This window comes from Scyliorhinus torazame, chromosome 1, assembly GCF_047496885.1.
Source record: "Scyliorhinus torazame isolate Kashiwa2021f chromosome 1, sScyTor2.1, whole genome shotgun sequence".
In the NCBI taxonomy this organism is placed as follows: Eukaryota; Metazoa; Chordata; class Chondrichthyes; order Carcharhiniformes; family Scyliorhinidae; genus Scyliorhinus; species Scyliorhinus torazame.
In genome coordinates, this window is record NC_092707.1 from 11,169,557 (window position 1) to 11,195,054 (window position 25,498).

Below are 25,498 nucleotides of genomic sequence, written 5' to 3' on the forward strand. Positions count from 1 at the left end.
CCACATTTGTTCTTGAAACTCATTTAAAGAATATTTATTTTTTTTGCTGCCGGATAATGCGTTGTTTTTCCGACGTCTCTAGACTTCCCAAGTGAAAATCCATTGAAATTATTTTACTCGCAAAGGCGCAGTAGAAAACTCAACTCGCAAGCCCCTTTCAGATGCCCTCAAAGACCTTCCACCCTGCAGTACCCCAAGTTGAAAACAACAACTACTTGAATTTGTATAGCGGCTTTGAAGCAGTAGGAAATTCCAAGGTGCTTCGCTGGAGTATCATTGAGCCACACAAGATGTTGGGGTCGGCAGCTAAAACTTTGATCGGGGTACTTTGTCAGGAGCACCTCAAAGGAGAAGAGGGAGATTGCGAGGTTTAAGGATGGAATTCCAGGGCTGAGCGAACTGAAATGGAGTTGAAAATCAAGAAATCAAGCCAGAATTGAAGGAGCACCATAGATGCATAGAGCTGTAGGAGATTTGAGACGGGAGGGAAGCGGACCAGGGAGGGATTTGAACATAGAGCGAGGATTTTAAAATCGAGGCTTTGCTAGACAAAGAGCCAGTCTTGGCAGTGTGTTGAACCTTGACAGCTTTCAGATTCTCTGCGATCCATCGCCCCATCCACTACCGTAAATATACACTCCCTTCACTATTGGCACTCGGGGAGGCAGTGGTAGTGGTATTGTCGCTGGACTAGTAATCCACAGACCCAGGGAAATGCTCTGGAGAGCCCGGTTCGAATCTCACCAGGGCAGATAGTGGAATTCGAATTCAATTAAAAAATCGGGAGTTAAAAGTCTAATGATGACCATCATATAGGAATACATGAGTTGTACATTGTCGATTGTCATAAAAACCCATCTGGTTCACTCATGTCCTTTAGGGAAGGAAATCTGCCGTCCTTACCTGGTCTGGCCTACATGTGACTCCAGACCCACAGCAATGTGCTTAAATGCCCTCAGGGATGGGCAATAAATGCTAGCCCAGCCAGCGACACCCACATCGAATGAATAAAGAAAAACAACATGGGCAGCTGTGTGTACCATCTACAAGATGCAGTGCAATAACTTGCCAAGGCTTCTTGAACCCACTTGCAAACCCAACCTCTTCCATAGAAAACAGCAGGAGGATGTCATGCAGCCCTTCGGGCCTGCTCTGCCATTCATTGTGATCATGGCTGATCCAACTCATCCTGATCCAACTCCCCCTCACCTCCATACCCTGTGATCACCTACGCCCCATCTACAAGTTTGGTGATATTACATTTAGTTCCCTCGTCTAAATGATCAATTTATATTGATCATTTAATGGACTATTTATATTGTGAATAACTGGGGTCTCAGCACTGATCACTGCAGTACCCCACTAGTCACTGCCTGCTGTTTGGGAAAAAAAAAAATGTTTATTCCTACACCATGTTTCCTGTCTGTCAACAGGTTTCCTAATCATCTCAATACACTACCCCATATCTCATGAGTTTTAATTTTGCACGTTAATCTCATATGTAGGACTTTGTTGAAAACCTTCTGAAAGTCCAAATAAACCACATCCACTGGCTCCCCGCTCATCAACTCTACTAATTACACCCTGAAAGAATTCCAGTAGATTTGTCAAAATGATTTCCCTAGAAGGACCAGGGCAGCAGGCACATGGGGACACCATCATCTGTCTTGGAATGACAATGCAATCTTGATGCGTCAAACTTCAATAACTTTTATCATCCGTTCCCACAGGCAGAATAGAAAAAGCCGTAAAACAGTGCCTGTGATTGGCTGAAATTGCTCAGTGGTCGCTCTGGTTTAGCCAAACTTTTAGTTGGTGTCCACAAGAGAAATAATGGCAAAACCCTTCGCAAAGACTCTTGCCAGGGGTCATATAACCCCACCGGCCAGTCAGAATGGGGTGGTGAGACCCGGGTGCCTTCAAATAGGCTCTGTTTGCTGCCAACACCATGCACGCGCAGTTGTACGTGGGACCGAGCCTCCGAATCGGAGCTTCCCCACCACAGCCTGACTGCTGGGAGTCTCCAAAACTGAGTGAACAGCTTTAGGGCTCAGAAGACTCCCCTCTGGGGACGCCATGTCCGACTGCTCAGAGTCTGGGTTGTTAGTTTCCAATCGGCTCTGCGTCTCCTGTAGATATTAACATTCTGGGTTTGCGGGGCCAAGCGTGCATGTGCAGACGGGTATTGGCAACCAACCTGCATTGGCCAGAATCATGGGTTCAAATCATTTCACATCGAGATTTCTCTGAAGTGACGCGCAAAGCTTCTGAGTATGGTGGAACCTGGGAGAAAACTGGAAGTATTGTCCATCAAAGAGAAGGAAAGAGATAGTGAAGTTTTACAAAAAAATGTATATTTAGAGTACCCAATTTATTTTTTCCAATTAATGGCCAATCCACCTACCCTGCACATCTTTGGGTTATGGGGGCAAAACTCATGCAAACATGGGGAGAATATGCAAACTCCACACAGACAGCGACCCAGAGCCGAGATCCAACCTGGCGCCGTGAGGCAGCAGTGCTAACCAGTGTGCCACCGTGCTGCCCTAAGAGACGGTGAAGTTGATAGAGCAGCAGAAAGCAGACAGAAGGATTATCCATTTTGAAAATCAAGGAGAATTTAACCCTCGGAAGTGCAAGGTGATTCACTTTTGGAGCAAGAGTTATAAGACAAGGGAGTACTCAATAAACGACAGGACACTAGGAAGCTCAGAGGAACAGTGGGATCTTGGGGTGCTTGTCCACAGATCCCTGAAGGTGACCGGACAGATGAATAGGGTAGTTAAGAAGGCAGATGGAGGGCAGCACGGTGGCCTAGTGGTTAGCACAGCTGCCTCACGGCACTGAGGTCCCAGGTTCGATCCCGGCTCTGGGTCACTGTCCGTGTGGAGTTTGCACATTCTCCCCGTGTCTGCGTGGGTTTTGCCCCCACAAAATGTGCAGAGTAGGTGGATTGGCCACGCTAAATTGCCCCTTTATTGGAAAAAATTATTGGGTAATTAAATTTATAAAAACAAAAAGAAGGCATGTGGGACACTTACCTTTATCAGTCGTGACATAGATTATAAGAGCAGGGAGGTTATGTTGGAGCTGTACAGGACTTTGGTTAGGCCACAGCTGGAGTACAATGTTTAGTTCTGGCCACCGCAGTATAGGAAGGATGTGATTGCACTGGAGGGGGTGTAGAGGAGATTCACCAGGACGTTGTCTGGGCTGGAGAGTTTCAGCTATGAAGAGAGGCTGGATAGGCTGGGGTTATCTTCAGAGCAGGGAAGACTGAGAGGAAGGGGGGGGGGGGGGGGAGAGATCTGATCGAGGTGTTTAAAATTAGGAGGGGCGTTCCCCTTAGTTATAGGGTCAATAAAAAAGGGGCATAATTTTAAAGTGAGGGCCAGGGCATTTACAGGGGATTTGAGAAAACACTTCACCCAGAGGGGGGTGGGAATGTGGAATGCACTCATTGCCTGGGAGGGGAGATGAGGCAGGAGACATCACAATCTTTAATGGATGAGCACTTGAAATGTAACGTTCAAGGCTATGGGCCAAGTGTTGAAATAAGTCTACTTGTGACACTAATAAAGATTATTATTATAAGTGCTGGAAAGTGGGATTAGTGTAGATTTAGTGTAGTTTTGTCAGCGTAGACTCGATGGGCTGAAGGGCCTCTTCTGTACAACATGAGAACATCTTTTAACAGTTCAACAAACAGGCGTTCTCTCCAGAAATGAAGAGGAGAATGGTTGCCTATCCCAACACTGAAGAAGCTCTACTAACATGGTTCAAGCAGTCTGTTCCCCAAATCGACATCGCAAAGCGCTTAGAGATGCTCCAAAGCTTTCCACTGCAGCTTGAAAACATTGAAAAGATGTTTGACTACATCGGCGACATGGTGGACAGCAGTATGTACATTCCCCAACCGGAAACCATGATTTAATCGGGAGAAGGCCAGGTCTGAGGCGTTCAAGTCAGGCGACCCTGTCCTATACAAGAAATCCAGATACGACCTCCACAAAGCCATCCGGAATGCCAAGAGACAATATCAGACCCAAGCCAGAGTCACAGACTAGCATCATGGACTCTCGCCAGTTGTGGCAAGGCTTAAACAACAATAACTGGCTACAAAGCGAAGCCGAGCAGAATCTCCGGCAGCAGTGCACCCCTCCCCGATGAACTCAACGCATTCTGTACGCGGTATGAGCAGGAAACCATCAAGCCGCTGTCAACTGCACCCATACCGACCGTCAGAGCTTGCAAAGTCAGATTGACCTTCCTGAAAGTGAACCTTCGGAAGGTGACGGATCAGGACGGGGTCCCTGATCGTGCACTCAGTTCTTGCATGAACTAGCTGGCAGATGTTTTCGCGGACATCTTTAACCTGTCCCCACTCTTGCGAGGTTCCCACCTACTTCAAGAAGATCACCATCATACTGGTGCCAAAGAAGAGCCAGGCAACGTGCCTCAATGACTACCGTCCGGTGGCCTTGACATCGATTGTAATGAAGTGCTTCGAGAGGTTGGTCATGAGGCACATTAACTCCATACTCCCAGAATGACTGGATTCACTGCAATTTGCATACCGCCGCAACCGGTCCACAGCAGACACCATCTCCCTGGCCCTACACTCATCCCTGGAGCATCTCAACAACAAGGACTCCAACATCAGATTCCTATTTAATGATTACAGCTCTACTTTCAACACCATAATCCCAGCCAAGCTCATATCAAAGCTCCACTGGGGCTGTTAGCACAGAGCTAAATCGCTGGCTTTGAAAGCAGACCAAGGCAGGCCAGCAGCACGGTTCGATTCCCGTACCAGCCTCCCCAAACAGGCGCCGGAATGTGGCGACTAGGGGCTTTTCACGGTAACTTCATTTGAAGCCTACTTGTGACAATAAGCACATTTTCATTTCATTATGTATTTTCATGTTAGGAATGATCTGTCTGGACTGTACGCAGAAAAATACCTTTCACTGCACCTCGGTACACGTGTCAATAAACTAATCCAATCCAAGAGGCGACCTTATTGAGGTGTACAAAATTCTGAACAATTTTGACAGGGTAAAGAAGGATATTCTGTTGGTATGTCAGTAACCAGGGGTCACAATTTCATGGTGGTCAGCAAGAGAGCTGGGAGTGAGATGAGGAGAAACTTCTTTACTGAGAGAGTTGTTGGGGTTTGGGATGCGCTGCCTGTGAGAGTGGTGGAGGCAGATTCCACAGGAGGTTTCAAAAGAGAGCTGGATATATATTTGAAAGTGATGAATTTAGAGGGCTACTGAGATAGAGCTGGGAATGGACTAGCCGGGCAGCTCTTTTGGGAGCCAGTGCAGGCAGGATGGGCCGAATAGCCTTCTGTGCTGTAAGTAACAAAAATAATGAATGAGAGAGTTATTGATTATTGAAGGATAATTATAAAAATAATGATGTGGAGATGCCGGCATTGGACTGGGGTGAGCACAGTACGAAGTCTTACAACACCAGGTTAAAGTCCAACAGGTTTGTTTCAAATCACTAGCTTTCGGAGCGCAGCTCCTTCCTCAGGTGAATGTTTATTGATTATTGAAGGATAATGATAAAAATAATGAATGAGAGAGTTATTGATTATTGAAGGATTGTTGACAGTTTCATGGATCATTTGGACATTGATTCTCCCCCCCCCCCCCCCCCCCACCAATCAGGAAGTCCAATCCATGGACTGTACCTTTAAGAGGGCATAGCTCTCTATGCCCCGCCGATTGGCTGCGCGGCCTCACGTGATCCCGGGACAAGATGGCGGCGCCCGGCGGAGGAGACACGCGCAGCCCGGAGCAGCCGCAACCCGAGCCCGAGGCTCCGGCCCGGGCCCAGGCCCGCCGCCTGCAGCTGGTGCTGGGCAGCCGGAGGAACGCGAACCTGGTGTTCGACATCCTGGAGGGGCTGGAGGTGAGAGAGCGGGGGGGAGGGGCTGGAGGTGGGAGAAGCGGGAGGGGCGAGGGGAGGGGCGGGGGGAGGGGCTGGAGGTGGGAGAGCGGGGGGAGGGGCTGGAGGTGGGAGAGCGGGGGGGAGGGGCTGGAGGTGGGAGAAGCGGGGGGGGGAGGGGAGGGGCGGGGGGAGGGGCTGGAGGTGGGAGAGCGGGGGGAGGGGCTGGAGGTGGGAGAGCGGGGGGAGGGGCTGGAGGTGGGAGAGCGGGGGGAGGGGCTGGAGGTGGGAGAAGCGGGAGGGGCGAGGGGAGGGGCGGGGGGAGGGGCTGGAGGTGGGAGAGCGGGGGGAGGGGCTGGAGGTGGGAGAGCGGGGGGGAGGGGCTGGAGGTGGGAGAAGCGGGAGGGGCGAGGGGAGGGGCTGGAGGTGGGAGAGCGGGGGGGGGAGGGGAGGGGCGGGGGGAGGGGCTGGAGGTGGGAGAGCGGGGGGAGGGGCTGGAGGTGGTAGAGCGGGGGGAGGGGCTGGAGGTGGGAGAGCGGGGGGAGGGGCTGGAGGTGGGAGAGCGGGGGGAGGGGCTGGAGGTGGGAGAGCGGGGGCGGGAGGGAGGGGCTGGAGGTGGGAGAGCGGGGGGAGGGGCTGGAGGTGGGAGAGCGGGGGCGGGAGGGAGGGGCTGGAGGTGGGAGAGCGGGGGGAGGGGCTGGAGGTGGGAGATCGGGGGCGGGAGGGAGGGGCTGGAGGTGGGAGAGCGGGGGGGAGGGGCTGGAGGTGGGAGAGCGGGGGGAGGGGCTGGAGGTGGGAGAGCGGGGGGGAGGGGCTGGAGGTGGGAGAGCGGGGGCGGGGGGGAGGGGCTGGAGGTGGGAGAGCGGGGGAGGGGCTGGAGGTGGGAGAGCGGGGGGGAGGGGCTGGAGGTGGGAGAGCGGGGGGGGAGGGGCTGGAGAGTCCCCGCACCGCTGGGCACTGGGGGGAGGGTCCCCGCACCGCTGGGCACTGGGGGGAGGGTCCCCACACCGCTGGGCACTGGGGGGGGTTGCCACACCGCTGGGCACTGGGGGGAGGGTCCCCGCACTGCTGGGGGGGGGGGGTCGCCACATCGTTGGTCATGGGGTGGGTGTCCCCAGACCGCTGGGCACCGGGGAGGGGGGTCCTCACACCGCTGGGCACGGGGACTGCTAGAGCCCTGCTTACACAAGATCCGATAAACTGTAATATGATGATGACTGGATAATAGACAGCAATGTTGGTTTCTGGTATAAGTAATTGCCCCCAGGATCCTGGGATGAACTGTTTTTCCCACCACCAAGCTTAGCACTTTATTCACATCTCTGGGTGACCTGTATTGAAATGCGGAGTCACTGTTGGGGTAAGGAGGTTACTGATTGTAAATTGGGAGATCCCAGGTTGGGGTAGATCAGTACACTACTCTGAGGGAGCGCCGCACCGTCACGGAGGGAGCGCCGCACCGTCACGGAGGGAGCGCCGCACCGTCACGGAGGGAGCGCCGCACCGTCACGGAGGGAGCGCCGCACCGTCACGGAGGGAGCGCCGCACCGTCACGGAGGGAGCGCCGCACCGTCACGGAGGGAGCGCCGCACCGTCACAGAGGGAGTGCTGCACTGTCACGGAGGGAGCGCCTCACCGTCACGGAGGGAGCGCCGCACCGTCACAGAGGGAGTGCTGCACTGTCAGAGTCTTTTGGATGAGGCAATAAATCGTGGCCTTGAAGATCCACTTGAAGAGTGGGGGAGTTGTCTCCGGCGTCCTGGCCAATATTTATCCCTCAAATCAATAACACAAGATGTGAACTGTTCACTGGTGTTTTCTGTAACTTTTGCTCTGTTCAGATTGATTGCTGGTTTTCGCTACACGCCAGCCGCGACCACGCTCCAAAAGTTAATGTGCTCTAAAGCTCTCGGGCACATCCTCAGGGTGTGAATGGTGCTCTAAAAATCAATGATTTTTGTGGACGTTCGGTTGTGGGGCGCCTAGGTCTGTGTTTGGAATGTGCTCGAGGTCAAGCTGTTTGCTTTGATGCCTCAATCTTTAACTACTCTCCAAAATCAGTTGCATTCTTGGACACACTCATCTCCATCAAGGACGGTCACCTCAGCAGCACTTCGCTTTACCGCAAGCCCACGGATAACCTCACGATGCTCCACTTCTCCAGCTTCCACCCTAAACACATTAAAGAAGCCATCCCCTATGGACAAGCCCTCCGTATACACAAGATCTGCTCAGGCGAGGAGGAGCGTAACAGACATCTACAGACGCTGAAAGATGCCCTCGTACGAATGGGATATGGCGCTCGACTCATCGATCAACAGTTCCAACGCGCCACAGCAAAAAACCGCACTGACCTCCTCAGAAGACAAACACAGGACACAACCGACAGAGTACCCTTCGTCGTCCAGTACTTTCCCGGAGCGGAGAAACTACAACATCATCTTCGCAGTCTTCAACACGTCATCGATGAAGATGAACATCTTGCCAAGGTCATCCCCACACCCCCACTACTTGCCTTCAAACAATCACGCAACCTCAAACAAACCATTGTTTGCAGCAAACTACCCTGCGTTCAGAACAGCGACCACGACACCACACAACCCTGCCATGGCAATCTGTGCAAGACGTGCCAGATCATCGACATGGATACCACCATTACACGTGAGAACACCACCCACCAGGTACGTGGTACATACTCGTGCGACTCGGCCAACGTTGTCAACCTCATATGCTGCAGGAAAGGATGTCCTGAAGCGTGGTACATTGGCGAGACCATGCAGATGCTGCGACAACGAATGAACGGACATCGTGCGACAATCACCAGACAGGAATGTTCCCGTCCAGTCGGGGAACACTTCAGCAGTCAAGGGCATTCAGCCTCTGATCTCCGGGTAAGCGTTCTCCAAGGTGGCCTTCAGGACGCGCGACAACGCAGAATCGCCGAGCAGAAACATATAGCCAAGTTCCGCACGCATGAGTGCGGCCTCAACCGGGACCTGGGATTCATGTCGCATTACATTCAACCCCCCCACCATCTGGCCTGGGCTTGCGAAATCCTACCAACTGTCCTGGCTTGAGACAATTCACACCTCTTTAACCTGGGGCTACCCCATCTCTGGATATGTAAACACTTAATTAACTACGAATGCTCGCATTCCAAGCATTGTTTGGCATCTTTGAATTTGACTATATATATGTTTCTGGAACATACCTCTTCATTCACCTGAGGAAGGAGCAGCGCTCCGAAAGCTAGTGTTTGAAACAAACCTGTTGGACTTTAACCTGGTGTTGTAAGACTTCTTACTATTTAACTAAAATGGAAGCGGCAGCTTTTGCAGCGCAGTGCTCAATACAGGATCACAAACCTAGGGATGGGAAATGTTGAGAGTGCAACTTGAACTTGCCGCTATTAGCCCCTGTACTTCCACTCCGAATTGTCCCGCATTCACCTGACGCGAATTGCATTGAGCTGCAGGGAGTGAGGCTTCTGATCAAAAGTCTCTTGCTGAAGTTACTGTGAAAATCCCCTAGTCGCCACACTCCGGCGCCTGTTCGGGTCACAGAGGGAGAATTCAGAATGTCCAATTCACCGAACAAGCACGTCTTTCGGGACTTGTGGGAGGAAACCGCATCACCCGGAGGAAACCCATGCAGACACGGGGAGAACGTGCAGACTCCGCACAGACAGTGACCCAAGCCGGAATCGAACCTGGGACCCTGGCGCTGCGAAGCAACAGTGCTGACTACCATGCCGCCCAGCGATGGTTTTGGGTGGAAATTTAAACAACGTCAATAGTCGGACAGGAAGGAATGCTGGGCAGGCGCCATCATCTCTGATGTTAAACTCAAACTTGCAATATTCTGTCCCACAAGCAAGAACCAAGCTTGCTGACCTCACACATTGACCCTTCCTTTGCAGCCAGTGCCTTTGCTAACATTCTTCCCACCGCAAACAAACCTTTTATCATTGATGCGAGTAAACTAGACTCACACTCCCTGTGAGCACTGAGGAAGTGCTGTACACCCTGTGAGCACTGAGGGGGTGCTGTACACCCTGTGAGCACTGAGGGAGTGCTGTACACCCTGTCAGCACTGAGGGACTGCTGTACTCGCTGTGAGCGCTGAGGGGGTGCTGTACACCCTGTGAGCACTGAGGGAGTGCTGTGCGCCCTGTGAGTGCTGAGGGAGTGCTGTGCGCCCTGTGAGTGCTGAGGGAGTGCTGTACTCCCTGTGAGCACTGAGGGAGTGCTGTACTCCCTGTGAGCACTGAGGAAGTGCTGTACTCCCTGTGAGCACTGAGGAAGTGCTGTACTACCTGTGCGCACTGAGGGAGTGCTGTGCTCACAGGGAGCACTAAGGGAGTGCTGTGCTCCCTGTGAGCGCTGAGGGAGTGCTGTACACCCTGTGAGCACTGAGGGAGTGCTGTGCTCCCTGTGAGCGCTGAGGGAGTGCTGTGCTCCCTGTGAGCACTGAGGGAGTGCTGTGCTCACTGTGAGCGCTGAGGGAGTGCTGTGCTCCCTGTGAGCACTGAGGGAGTGCTGTACTCCCTGTGAGCGCTGAGGGAGTGTTGTACTTCCTATGAGCGCTGAGGGAGTGCTGTACTCCCTGTGAGCACTGAGGAAGTGCTGTACTCCCTGTGAGCACTGAGGAAGTGCTGTACTCCATGTGAGCATTGAGGGAGTGCTGTCCTCCCTGTGAGCACTGAGGGAGTGCTGTACTCCCTGCAGGCACTGAGGAAGTGCTGTCCTCCCTGTGAGCACTGAGGGCATGCTGAACACCCTGTGAGCACTGAGGGAGTGCTTGCTCCCTGTGAGCGCTGAGGGAGTGCTGTACTCCCTGTGAGCACTGAGGAAGTGCTGTGCTCCCTGTGAGCACAGGGGGAGTGCTGTGCTCCCTGTGAGCACTGAGGAAGTGCTGTACTCCCTGTGAGCACTGAGGGAGTGCTGTACACCCTGTGAGCACTGAGGGAGTGCTGGACACCCTGTGAGCACTGAGGAAGTGCTGTACTCCCTGTGAGCACTGAGGAAGTGCTGTACTCCCTGTGAGCACTGAGGGAGTGCTGTCCTCCCTGTGAGCACTGAGGGAGTGCTGTACACCCTGTGAGCACTGAGGAAGTGCTGTGCTCCCTGTGAGCGCTGAGGGAGTGCTGTATTCCCTGAAGGCACTGAGGGAGTGCTGTACTCCCTGTGAGTGCTGAGGGAGTGCTGTATTCCCTGAAGGCACTGAGGGAGTGCTGTACTCCCTGTGAGCACTGAGGGAGTGCTGTACACCCTGTGAGCACTTAGGAAGTGCTGTACTCCCTGTGAGCGCTGAGGGAGTGCTGTATTCCCTGAAGGCACTGAGGGAGTGCTGTACACCCTGTGAGCACTGAGGAAGTGCTGTGCTCCCTGTGAGCGCTGAGGGAGTGCTGTATTCCCTGAAGGCACTGAGGAAGTGCTGGATTCCCTGTGAGCACTGAGGAAGTGCTGGATTCCCTGTGAGCACTGAGGGAGTGCTGTGCTCCCTGTGAGCACTGAGGGAGTGCTGTGCTCCCTGTGAGCACTGAGGAAGTGTTGTACTCCCTGTGAGCACCGAGGGAGTGCTGTACTCCCTGTGAGCACCGAGGGAGTGCTGTACTCCATGTGAGCACCGAGGAAGTGCTGTACTCCCTGTGAGCGCTGAGGAAGTGCTGTACTCCCTGTGAGCACTGAGGGAGTGCTATACTCACTGTGAGCACTGAGGGAGTGCTATACTCACTGTGAGCACTGAGGGAGTGCTGTACTCACTGTGAGCGCTGAGGGAGTGCTGTACCCCCTGTGAGCACTGAGGGAGTGCTGTACTCCCTGTGAGCGCTGAGGGAGTGCTGTACTCCCTGTGAGCACTGAGGGAGTGCCGTGCTCCCTGTGAGCGCTGAGGGAGTGCTGTACTCCCTGTGAGTGCTGAGGGAGTGCTGTACTCCCTGTGAGCACTGAGGGAGTGCTTGCTCCCTGTGAGCGCTGAGGGAGTGCTGTACTCCCTGTGAACACTGAGGAAGTGCTGTGCTCCCTGTGAGGACTGGGGGAGTGCTGTACTCCCTGTGAGCACTGAGGAAGTGTTGTACACCCTGCGAGCACTGAGGAAGTGTTGTACTCCCTGTGAGCACAGAGGGAGTGCTGTACTCCCTGTGAGCACTGAGGAAGTGTTGTACTCCCTGTGAGCACTGAGGAAGTGCTATGCTCCCTGTGAGCGCTGAGGGAGTGCTGTGCTCCCTGTGAGCACAGAGGGAGTGCTGTACTCCCTGTGAGCACTGAGGAAGTGTTGTACTCCCTGTGAGCACTGAGGGAGTGCTGTACACCCTGTGAGCACTGAGGGAGTGCTGTGCTCCCAGTGAGCACTGAGGGAGTGCTGTGCTCCCAGTGAGCACTGAGGGAGTGCTGTGCTCCCAGTGAGCACTGAGGGAGTGCTGTACACCCTGTGAGCACTGAGGGAGTGCTGTACACCCTGTGAGCACTGAGGGAGTGCTGTACACCCTGTGAGCACTGAGGGAGTGCTGTACACCCTGTGAGCACTGAGGGAGTGCTGTACTCCCTGTGAGCACTGAGGGAGTGCTGTACTCCTGTGAGCACTGAGGGAGTGCTGTACTCCCTGTGAGCACTGAGGGAGTGCTGTACACCCTGTGAGCACTGAGGGAGTGCTGTGCTCTCAGTGAGCACTGAGGGAGTGCTGTGCTCCCAGTGAGCACTGAGGGAGTGCTGTGCTCCCAGTGAGCACTGAGGGAGTGCTGTGCTCCCTGTGAGCACTGAGGGAGTGCTGTGCTCCCTGTGAGCACTGAGGGAGTGCTGTGCTCCCTGTGAGCACTGAGGGAGTGCTGTGCTCCCTGTGAGCACTGAGGGAGTGCTGTGCTCCCTGTGAGCACTGAGGGAGTGCTGTGCTCCCTGTGAGCACTGAGGGAGTGCTGTACAGCCTGTGAGCACTGAGGGAGTGCTGTGCTCCCAGTGAGCACTGAGGGAGGGCTGTGCTCCCAGTGAGCACTGAGGGAGTGCTGTGCTCCCTGTGAGCGCTGAGGGAGTGCTGTACTCCCTGTGAGCACTGAGGGAGTGCTGTGCTCCCAGTGAGCACTGAGGGAGTGCTGTGCTCCCTGTGAGCGCTGAGGAAGTGCTGTGTTCCCTGTGAGCACTGAGGGAGCGCTGTACTCCCTGTGAGCACTGAGGGAGTGCTATACTCCCTGTGAGCGCTGAGGGAGTGCTGTACACCCTGTGAGCGCTGAGGAAGTGCTGTCCTCCCTGTGAGCACTGAGGAAGTGCTGTACTCCCTGTGAGCACTGAGGGAGTGCTGTACTCCCTGTGAGCACTGAGGGAGTGCTGTACTCCCTGTGAGCATTGAGGAAGTGCTGTACTCCCTGTGAGCGCTGAGGGAGTGCTGTACTCCCTGTGAGCACTGAGGGAGTGCTGTACTCCCTGTGAGCATTGAGGAAGTGCTGTACTCCCTGTGAGCGCTGAGGGAGTGCTGTACTCCCTGTGAGCATTGAGGAAGTGCTGTACTCCCTGTGAGCGCTGAGGGAGTGCTGTACTCCCTGTGAGTACTGAGGGAGTGCTGTACACCCTGTGAGCGCTGAGGGAGTGCTGTACTCCCTGTGAGTACTGAGGGAGTGCTGTACACCCTGTGAGCACTGAGGGAGTGCTGTGCTCCAAGTGAGCGCTGAGGGAGTGCTGTGTTCCCTGTGAGCACTGAGGGAACGCTGTACTCCCTGTGAGCACTGAGGGAGTGCTGTACTACCTGTGAGCACTGAGGGAGTGCTGTACTCCCTGTGAGCACTGAGGGAGTGCTGTGTTCCCTGTGAGCACTGAGGGAGTGCTGTACTACCTGTGAGCACTGAGGGAGTGCTGTACTACCTGTGAGCACTGAGGGAGTGCTGTACTCCCTGTGAGCGCTGAGGGAGCGCTATACTCCCTGTGAGCACTGAGGGAGTGCTGTACTCCCTGTGAGCGCTGAGGGAGCGCTATACTCCCTGTGAGCACTGAGGGAGTGCTGTACTCCCTGTGAGCGCTGAGGGAGTGCTGTGCCCCCTGTGAGCACTGAGTAAGTGCTGTACTATCAGAGGTGCTGTTGTTTGGATGAAACATTAAACTGGGGTCTCGTTTGCCCTCTCGGGTGCATCCGTCACAACATTTAAGAAGCATTTAGATGAACACTTGAAACGCTGTTGCTTACAAAGCTAGGGACCAAGTGCTGCAAAGTGGGATTATAATAGATAGGTGCTTGATGGCCGCCGCAGACCCGATTGGCTGAATGGCCTCGTTCTGTGCTGTAAAAACCCTTTGACTCCATAACCCCCGTTGCACCACTTGAAGAAGAGCAGGGAATTCTCCGTGGTGGCCTGGCCAGTAATCGAAGAAACCAATGCTTGCTCATTGTGAAGGGGTTGTTGTTTGTTTGCCGCCCAAACTAGTTACATTTATAAAGTCGGTCACTCGATAAACGTAAATTTTTTCTTTGCACCAGTCCAGCTCCACACTGGGTTTAAAAAGTATCAGCCACTCTCTAAGATCGACACTGTTAGTCCCTATTGACTGTAAGTTTCTGTATGTTTCTTTATCAGGCTGATCAGGAAGCTGAAATCCTCGCTGCTGTCAGAATCTGCGACAGGTTATTTTGCACCTTACTACAACGGGGAGACCTTTTTGTTGGCCAGCTGCCGGACGAGGAGGAGGGTTTGTCAGGTGAGGAGTAACCGCGGCCGGTTGTCGGGGTATCTGCTTCTTGTAAGTCGGGCCAGAGAGATGCTCAGGGCTACACAGATAACAGTGAGGAGAAAGAGTCCACTGACCATTCACTCCAATATAACAGGCCTGCTGGCTGGAGGAGAGGCCGCTGCAGGTGTTTCAGGGACGTTCTTAGTCTGTACTGTGACTTAGAGAGCGCTGGGTGTCGTTTCAGTTAGAGAGAAACAAGTTTTTATAATAGTTTGCGTTTTTATAATGATGTGCAGTGTCTAGCTGTGGGCCAGCTGTAAAACTCTCTGTGTTTGCAACTCTTTGCTTCACATGGTGTCTGTCGGTTTGCTGTGTTTTGCTGTATTTTGCAGTGATGGAGTTTGCAGGGTGGCTCGAAGTAAAGCACTCAGCTGACCTCCAATCTGTCACCTTCCATCGGTTTAACATCATCCAAAGCTGTAAAAGCCCTCCAGTGCTGCACTGTGGGAGTGCGACACCCCTGGAGGTGCTGCCCTCTAGTGCTGCACTGTGGGAGTGCGACACCCCTGGAGGTGCTGCCCTCTAGTGCTGCACTGTGGGAGTGCGACACCCCTGGAGGTGCTGCCCTCTAGTGCTGCACTGTGGGAGTGCGACACCCCTGGAGGTGCTGCCCTCCAGTGCTGCACTGTGGGAGTGCGACACCCCTGGAGGTGCTGCCCTCCAGTGCTGCACTGTGGGAGTGCGACACCCCTGGAGGTGCTGCCCTCTAGTGCTGCACTGTGGGAGTGCTGCAGCCCTGGAGGTGCTGCCCTCCAGTGCTGCACTGTGGGAGTGCTGCTGCCCTGGAGGTGCTGCCCTCTAGTGCTGCACTGTGGGAGTGCTGCAGCCCTGGAGGTGCTGCCCTCCAGTGCTGCACTGTGGGAGTGCGACACCCCTGGAGGTGCTGCACTGTAGGCATGCTACACTTCTGGAGGTGCTGCCCTCCTGTGCTGCACTGTGGGAGTGTGAGACCCCTGGAGATGCTGCCCTCCAGTACTGCACTGTGGGAGTGCGACACCTCTGGAGGTGTTAAATCAAGGCCTCGTTGCCCCCTCCAGTGGACGCAAAGCATCCACGGCCGCCATTTCGAAGAAGAACAGTGTGGGGGGGGCCTCCTCTGTGTCCTGGCCACTATTTATCCTTCGATAAAAGGAACTGGTTGTGAACAGATTAACTCTCGTTTTCCGACATTACAGGAGTGACTCTGCTCCAAAAGTACTTCCTTAACTGTTAAATAGCTTTAGGATGTCCTGAGATTATTAAAAAGACAAATTGTTTCTGGATGAACTTGGAAGTTGTAAGAAACCTGCAGAACTAACTGTTCAGTTTGTCTAATTTCAGCTGACTGCAGTGCAGAAATGAAATACAAGATGTGGATGAGGCATCGTTATCAGAGCAGTATCGACCAACTGCTCGCTCTGATGGTGCATGAATCGCAGCCCGTACAGGTGAGACCGCTGCTGTGAACCTGCCCTGGGGGCGTGCCGCTGTGTTTCAAAAGAACACGGCGCTGTAGCTCAGTGATTAGGCTAGTGGATTGGTAAAGACAAGGCCTCGTCTTTCTAGAGACGGGTTCAAATCCAGTCATGAGCTGCTGCTGGGGAGTTCCATAGAATCCCAATAGTGCAGAAGGAGGCCATTCGGCCCATCGGGTCTGCACTGACCCTCTGAAAGAGCTCGCTATCCATGCCCACTCCTCCACCCTATCCCCGTAACCCTGCGCATTGATCACGGCCAATCCTCCTAACCTGCACATCTATGGACTGTGGGAGGAAACCGGAGCACCCGGAGGAAACCCACGCAGACACGGGGAGAGCGTGCAGCCTCCGCACAGACAGCCGCCCGAGGCTGGAATTAAACCCGGGTCCCTGGAGCTGTGAGGCAGCAGTGCGAACCACTGTGCCGCCCCCAATTCAGTTGATTTAAAAAAGAAACATTGTCAATAATGGTGACCGTGAAACTCTGGGCAATCAGTGCGAACTAGCGGCTGCCATCCTTGCCCGGTTTGGCTTACATGTGGCTCTAGACCCACAGCAATGTGGCTGGCGTTCGACCTCCCTCTGAAATGGGCTAACTAGCCATTCACACAGCCAGCTTAAGGGGGGAGGGGGGGCTAAATATGCCGGCAAAGGCCCTCCAGACACCTCACTTTTGGAAACCAGGAGTGATTCGTGCTGGCGTGACGTTCCACGGTCGGGGGAGGGGGGGGGGGAATATGCGGTGGGCAGAAGCTATGGCATAAAGCCCTTTAATTATATTGAAATGGATATGGATTCACGGAAATTAGGTTCCCGCCTCGTTGGGTGTGAGCTGATCACGTCACTGGCGGGGAGTGAGGAAGATCTCAAACCGAGATCTCGCTTGCGCAAATGCCATTTTTGGCCACTTACGAAAGCTAGCGGCCGTAACGGGATTAGCCTGTGGCGAATGGGACATTTTGAAATGCGCACTGGCCGATTATCTGTCAAAGGGGCTTTCCTGCGAATTAATGTTTTCTGCTGTGTCCGCTCACGATTGCTTTCTCTCCAGGAAGTGGCTCTCTGCACACTGATGAAATTTGTTGAGTGTGAGGGGAGGTGGCCCCTTGTCAGTTGCGAGGAGGATGAACGTTACATCTTTCCCCGGGAGTTGTTGAAGGTGAGTCATGATTCTCATTCAGTGCACACTTCACTGGACAGACCAGGATGTAAAATGTTACGATCCTTCGCCAGACCCCCAAGTTTTTGGGACGATTCGCTTAGGGGCCAATAACGTTTTGTTTAAAGTAGGCAAAGTTTGAGATTCAGAACACTTAGTCAGAAAATAAAGCCACAGGCTCCCACGGATTTTGAACAAACAAAAAATCCTACACAGGGTCAGAAAGTTGAAACGATTTACAATATCTGTCTCGTGCTCCTCTACATTCAGGTAAGTATGGGGTATCTGTGAATTCACAAGTAAACTGTCAAACACACCACACCACACAATAAATGGCTGATGCGACAAGACAGAGTCCATGGATTTCTCAATAACCCGCCCTTTTATCAGTAAATACTGTCCGCTGAAACTGTATCTCTATCGCGAGGAATTCTGGTCTTCGCATTCGAAGATTTAACCTCGCAATTCTCTCCAAAAGTCACTCGCAATTCAGGCGGCATCACCAATGGCCCACCTCAGTAGTCCGCCCTCTACCCTTGAGATTCCGTTCCCCTGGATTCCCGAGTCTGCACTCGAGCACCAAGCACAACTTCACATCTTCAGATGTACTAAATAGAACACTGCTCCATTGGGGTGCCACTACCCCAAAGGCCTGCAGCACCAATCAGTAATGCCTTTCGGCACTTAAAGTCTGCCAATGGCAGTCATTTTCCTATTTGCTTCTCTCTCTTAACTAACGGGGACCTGTTGCCACGATCTCATTGAATGGCGGAGCAGGCTCGAGGGGCCAAATGGCTTACTCCTGCTTCTTATGTTCTTATGTTTCTGCCTCCTACTGCCGATTTCCTTTTGGGATCTCTCGCTGTCCGCTGCCTGGGACCCGGATCTTCCATGGCACTCGGCTCCCAGTCACCATACCCGGGTCCTTTCTCGTCGTGTCTTGGTGTGCTAGCCCCAAAGAATGTACAAATGGCAAAACTGCGCATGTGCACCCTGCGCTCAATCTGCACATGTGCAAAAGCTCCGAGGACTATCTGGAGTTGAAGTTTCCGACCTCTGCTCCCTCCGAGGGAAGTGTGGTTTTCATCACAGAATTAGGGAGCTCATCCCGAGATGTGGTGGGGGAAGGGTGTCAATTGATGAGGCAGTGGATACAGGGCATGGGATTACGCTGCTGACGTTAGCGGAAGTGAGCATATTGACAACGAACCAGGCCATTCAGCCCGATTAGCTCACCTATCCACGCAGACCTTGAGTTGTTACAGCATCTTGTTTTGTCTCCCGACTCGCAGGATCGTGGCAGGTATTAATCACAATGCCCGCTCGAGGTTCCTTACACCAGTCCCATGGCTGCATTCCCCCATATGGTGTCCTGGGATTCAAAATAAGTCAGTCTGACCTCTGATTATAATAATAATCTTTATAATAATCTTTACAGTCACAAACTAGGCTTACATTAATACTGCAATGACGTTACTGTGAAAAGCCCCTCGTCGCCACATTCCGGCGTCTGTTCGGGTACACAGAGGGAGAATTCAAAATGTCCAATTCACCGAACAAGCACGTCTTTCGGGACTTGTGGGAGGAAACCCACGCAGACACGGGGCGAGCGTGCAGACTCCGCACAGTCAGTGACCCAAGCCAGGAATCGAACCTGGGACCCTGGAGCTGTGAAGCAACAGTGCTAACCACTGTGCTATTAGACACATATAACACAGTGGTTAGCATTGTTGCTTCACAGCTCGATTAAGCCATCACAAGCGACATTACGATGGGGATCCCACCATTGAGTCTGTCTGTGTTGCGCTCTAGTATAACGTATATCCAAATAGCACGCTTCACTACTGGCCTCACTTTTCGTGTCCCATGCAAATTCCCACGTCCTGTTATTTTTGAAGAGATGCAGCAACGAAAGGCAAATTCAATTTTAATGAGGCGGATTATGCTGGAAATATTCATCAGGCCTGGCCACATCTGGGGAGAGAAACAGTAGATTTTCAAGTCCGATATGACTCACGAGCAGTTCCAGCACTTTCTGTTTTTTACTCCACATTTCCAGCGTCTTTACAATTAAGTAAAAGAAAAATAACACCTGGTGTTGAGGGGTGGTTTAGATCACTTAACTGCTCTTTACAGGGGCTCCCTCGGAGTATGTCAGTATCAGAGATTATCATAGAATTTACAGTGCAGAAGGGGGCCATTCGGCCCATCGAGTCTGCACCGGCGCTTGGAAAGAGCTCCCTACCCAAGGTCAACACCTCCACCCTATCCCCATAACCCAGTAACCCCACCCAACACTAAGGGCAATTTTAGATACTAAGGGCAATTTATCACGGCCAATCCACCTAACCTGCACAACTTTGGACTGTGGGAGGAAACCGGAGCACCCGGAGGAAACCCACGCACACACTGGGAGGATGTGCAGACTCCGCACAGACAGTGACCTAAGCCGGAATCGAACCTGGGACCCTGGAGCTGTGAAGCAATTGTGCTATCCACAATGCTACCATGCTGCCCTTAGAAGCTAAACGCAATGCAAAGTGTTATTCGTTGAGATGTTTTGTGGATGGCCTGAGTGGTTTAGGTTATCAAGGGTGGGGACTGAGGTTGATGGTGTGGGTTGGAGCTCCGTGTGCAGTCAGGTCGTATTATTTTTCTTTTTGCACAGAACCTAACCCGATTGTAAGGGTGGAAACTTAAGTTGAGGTTAGGAGAGCAACGATTGATGTGTTTGCTGAGTCCTCTTTACGTGCACGTACGTGGTGGGTGAGTCCAGCTGTTTACCACAGGGTTTACCGAGACTGCACATCGCCAATACCCACACTCATCTCAGTATTGTGTCCGACACTCTGTCCTTCCTCACACCAAGCCCCTGCCATCTGCTTGCTGAATTACTTTGGCTCCCGCTGAAGCAATTTTTAAAAAAATAAAAAATTCTGATTCTGGTTTTCAAATCCCTACATGGCCTCCCTCCTCCCTGTCTCTGGAATCTCCCCAAACCTCCGAGCCCTCCTAAATATCTGAGCTTGTCTAACTCTGGCATGGTGTGCCTCTGATTTCAGTCAGTCCACCATTGGTGTTCGTGCCTTCAGCTGTCGCAACCCTAAACTCTGGAGTACCCTCTCTACACCGCCACCTCTCAAACTCGCTATCCCCCTTGGAACAGCCAAACCCACCTCCCTGACCAAGGCTTTGATCGCCTGCCCTAATACCCGCTTTGCGGCTCAGTGTCGTACTTTGTTGTATGAGGCGCCTTGTCGAGAGACTTGGGGCGTTTCGTTATCGTTAATGATGCCAGAAAAATCTAAGTTGTTGTTGTGATGGGGGGGGGGGGGGGGGGTCAAGTCTTTGGGGTGGAGCAGCTACATACAAAATCCTTGTCGGTTCACTCCCTGGACAGCTCTGCCCGTTTCTCCCATCCAAGCCTAGTTTGTACCAGTGCAAATTAGAATAAACAATTGAGTGGAGATTGAGCCAATAAAAGAGGTGCATCAGTTTTATAGGTTCCAGTCCCAGAAGCTCTAAAAAGCGCCGCAATATTCACATATTGTGCGAATATCTTCGGATTTCACACAAAGAAGAGATTGCAAGAACAAGATCTGTTGTTCTGGTTAACAATGTAAATGGGGTGTTCCACAAATGCTCTTAACTATTGAATTTTTATCAGATTGAATTTTTGACATTTTCCTCTGGTTGTAATGGAGCCCAGCGGCGCAGTGGTTAGCACTGTTGTTTCATTGCGCCAGGGTCCTCGGTTCGATTCCCGGCTTGGGTCACTGTCTGTCCAGAGTCTGCACGTTCTCCCCGTGTCTGCGTGGGTTTCCTCCGGTTTCCTCCCACAAGTCCCGAAAGACGTGCTGTTAGGTGAATTGGACATTCTGAACTCCCTCCGTGTACCCGAACAGGCGCCGGAGTGTGGCGTCTAGGGGATTTTCACAGTAACTTCATTGCAGTGTTTTTTTTTAAATAAATATTTTATTGAAAATTTTTGGTCAACCAACACAGTACATTGTGCATCCTTTACACAATATTATAACAACACAAATAACAATGACCTATTTTATAAACAAAAAATGAATAAATAACAAAAATGAAAACTAGCCCTAATTGGCAACTGCCTTATCACAAGTAACACTCTCCAAAAATATAATTTAACAGTCCAATATATAATTATCTGTCGCAACGACCTATACATATTATACAGTATATATTAACAACCCTGAGAGTCCTCCTGGTTCCTCCTCCTCCTCCTCCTCCCCCCCCCCCCCCCCCCCCCCCCCCCCCCCCGGATCCTGGGCTGCTGCTGCTGCCTTCTTTTTCCCATTCCATCTATCTTTCTGCGAGGTATTCGACGAACGGTTGCCACCGCCTGGTGAACCCTTGAGCCAACCCCCTGAGAACGAACTTAATCCGCTCTAGCTTTATAAACCCTGCCATGTCATTTATCCAGGTCTCCACCCCCGGGGGCTTGGCTTCTTTCCACATTAGCAATATCCTGCGCCGGGCTACTAGGGACGCAAAGGCCAAAACATCGGCCTCTCTCGCCTCCTGCACTCCCGGTTCTTGTGCAACCCCAAATATAGCCAACCCCCAGCTTGGTTCGACCCGGACCCCCACTACTTTTGAAAGCACCTTTGTCACCCCCATCCAAAACCCCTGTAGTGCCGGGCATGACCAAAACATATGGGTATGATTCGCTGGGCTTCTCGAGCACCTCGCACACCTATCCTCCACCCCAAAAAGTTTACTGAGCCGTGCTCCAGTCATATGCGCCCTGTGTAATACCTTAAACTGAATCAGGCTTAGCCTGGCACACGAGGACGATGAGTTTACCCTGCTTAGGGCATCTGCCCACAGCCCCTCCTCGATCTCCTCCCCCAGCTCTTCTTCCCATTTCCCTTTTAGTTCATCTACCATAGTCTCCCCTTCGTCCCTCATTTCCCTATATATATCTGACGCCTTACCATCCCCCACCCATGTCTTTGAGATCACTCTGTCCTGCACCTCTTGTGTCGGGAGCTGCGGGAATTCCCTCACCTGTTGCCTCGCAAAAGCCCTCAGTTGCATATACCTGAATGCATTCCCTTGGGGCAACCCATATTTCTCGGTCAGCGCTCCCAGACTCGAGAACTTCCCATCCACAAACAGATCTTTCAGTTGCGTTATTCCTGCTCTTTGCCACATTCCATATCCCCCATCCATTCCCCCCGGGGCAAACCTATGGTTGTTTCTTATCAGGGACCCCCCCCCAAGGCTCCAGTCTTTCCCCTATGCCGTCTCCACTGTCCCCAAATCTTCAGTGTAGCCACCACCACCGGGCTTGTGGTGTAGTTCCTCGGTGAGAACGGCAATGGGGCTGTCACCATAGCCTGTAGGCTAGTCCCCCTACAGGACGCCCTCTCTAATCTCTTCCACGCCGCTCCCTCCTCCTCTCCCATCCACTTACTCACCATTGAAATATTAGCGGCCCAATAATACTCACTTAGGCTCGATAGTGCCAGCCCCCCCCTATCCCTGCTACGCTGTAAGAATCCCTTCCTCACTCTTGGGGTCTTCCCAGCCCACACAAAACCCATGATGCTCTTTTCAATCCTTTTTTAAAAAAAAGCCTTCGTGATCACCACCGGGAGGCACTGAAACACAAAGAGGAATCTCGGGAGGACCACCATCTTAACCGCCTGCACCCTCCCTGCCAGTGACAGGGATACCATATCCCATCTCTTGAAATCCTCCTCTATTTGTTCCACCAACCGCGTTAAATTTAACCTATGCAATGTGCCCCAATTCTTGGCTATCTGGATCCCCAGGTAACGAAAGTCCCTTGTTACCTTCCTCAACGGTAGGTCCTCTATTTCTCTACTCTGCTCCCCTGGATGCACCACAAACAACTCACTTTTCCCCATGTTCAATTTATACCCTGAAAAATCCCCAAACTCCCCAAGTATCCGCATTATTTCTGGCATCCCCTCCGCCGGGTCTGCCACGTATAGTAGCAAATCGTCCGCATACAAAGATACCCGGTGCTCTTCTCCTCCTCTAAGTACTCCCCTCCACTTCTTGGAACCCCTCAACGCTATCGCCAGGGGCTCAATCGTCAGTGCAAACAATAATGGGGACAGAGGGCATCCCTGCCTTGTCCCTCTATGGAGCCGAAAATATGCAGATCCCCGTCCATTCGTGACCACGCTCGCCATCGGGGCCCTATACAACAGCTGCACCCATCTAACATACCCCTCTCCAAAACCAAATCTCCTCAACACCTCCCACAAATAATCCCACTCCACTCTATCAAATGCTTTCTCGGCATCCATCGCCACTACTATCTCCGTTTCCCCCTCTGGTGGGGCCATCATCATTACCCCTAACAGCCTCCGTATATTCGTGTTCAGCTGTCTCCCCTTCACAAACCCAGTTTGGTCCTCGTGGACCACCCCCGGGACACATTCCTCTATTCTCATTGCCATTACCTTGGCCAGGATCTTGGCATCTACATTTAGGAGGGAAATAGGTCTATAGGACCCGCATTGTAGCAGGTCCTTTTCCTTCTTTAAGAGAAGCGATATCGTTGCTTCAGACATAGTCGGGGGCAGTTGTCCCCTTTCCTTTGCCTCATTAAAGGTCCTCGTCAATACCGGGGCGAGCAAGTCCACATATTTTCTATAGAATTCGACTGGGAATCCATCCGGTCCCGGGGCCTTTCCCGCCTGCATGCTCCTAATTCCTTTCACCACTTCTTCTACCTCGACCTGTGCTCCCAGTCCCACCCTTTCCTGCTCTTCCACCTTGGGAAATTCCAGCCGATCCAAGAAGCCCATCATTCTCTCCCTCCCATCCGGGGGTTGAGCTTCATATAATTTTTTATAAAATGTCTTGAACACTCCATTCACTCTCTCCGCTCCCCGCTTCATCTCTCCTTCCTCATCCCTCACTCCCCCTATTTCCCTCGCTGCTCCCCTTTTCCTCAATTGGTGTGCCAGCAACCTGCTCGCCTTCTCCCCATATTCGTACTGTACACCCTGTGCCTTCCTCCTTTGTGCCTCTGCAGTGCCCGTAGTCAGCAAGTCAAATTCTACATGTAGCCTTTGCCTTTCCCTGTACAGTCCCTCCTCCGGTGCTTCAGCATATTGTCTGTCCACCCTCAAAAGTTCTTGCAGCAACCGCTCCCGTTCCTTACTCTCCTGCTTCCCTTTATGTGCCCTTATTGATATCAGCTCCCCTCTAACCACCGCCTTCAACGCCTCCCAGACCACTCCCACCTGGACCTCCCCATTATCATTGAGTTCCAAGTACTTTTCAATGCACCCCCTCACCCTTAGACACACCCCCTCATCTGCCATTAGTCCCATGTCCATTCTCCAGGGTGGGCGCCCTCCTGTTTCCTCCCCTATCTCCAAGTCTACACAGTGTGGAGCGTGATCCAAAATGGCTATAGCCGTATATTCCGTTCCGCTCACCTTCGGGATCAATGCCCTTCCCAGCACAAAAAAGTCTATTCGCGAGTAGACTTTATGGACATAGGAGAAAAACGAGAACTCCTTACTCCTAGGTCTGCTAAATCTCCACGGGTCTACACCTCCCATCTGCTCCATAAAATCTTTAAGTACCTTGGCTGCTGCCGGCCTCCTTCCAGTCCTGGACTTCGACCTATCCAGCCCTGGTTCCAACACCGTATTAAAATCTCCCCCCATTATCAGCTTTCCCATCTCTAGGTCCGGAATGCGTCCTAGCATCCGCCTCATAAAATTGGCATCATCCCAGTTCGGGGCATATACGTTTACCAAAACCACCGTCTCCCCCTGTAGTTTGCCACTCACCATCACGTATCTGCCCCCATGATCCGCCACTATACTCTTTGCCTCGAACATTACCCGCTTCCCCACTAATATAGCCACCCCCCTGTTTTTCGCATCTAGCCCCGAATGGAACACCTGCCCCACCCATCCTTTGCGTAGCCTAACCTGGTCTATCAGTTTCAGGTGCGTTTCCTGTAACATAACCACATCTGCCTTAAGTTTCTTAAGGTGTGCGAGTACCCGTGCCCTCTTTATCGGCCCGTTCAGCCCTCTCACGTTCCACGTGATCAGCCGGGTTGGGGGGCTTCCTACCCCCCCCCCCCTTGTCGATTAGCCATCCCCTTTTTCCAGCTCCTCACCCGGTTCCCACGCAGCTGTATCTCCCCCAGGCGGTGCCCCCCCCGCCCATCCCCTCCCATACCAGCTCCCCCCTCTCCCCAGCAGCAGCAACCCAGTAATTCCCCCCTCCCACCCCCCCCC

General features: G+C 52.8%; 1 protein-coding gene across 1 annotated transcript in view; it reads left to right on the plus strand.

The window, feature by feature from the left end:
- The first annotated feature begins 5,744 nt into the window (after positions 1–5,744).
- noc4l (nucleolar complex associated 4 homolog) overlaps positions 5,745–25,498 on the plus strand; it is an 81,212-nt gene continuing 61,458 nt past the window's right edge. The window contains exons 1-4 of the mRNA XM_072466982.1: positions 5,745–5,922; positions 14,456–14,576; positions 15,930–16,036; positions 17,118–17,225. Coding sequence (XP_072323083.1) covers positions 5,770–5,922; positions 14,456–14,576; positions 15,930–16,036; positions 17,118–17,225 — 489 coding nt within the window. The 5' untranslated portion in view covers positions 5,745–5,769. The remainder of the gene's footprint in view (positions 5,923–14,455; positions 14,577–15,929; positions 16,037–17,117; positions 17,226–25,498) is intronic.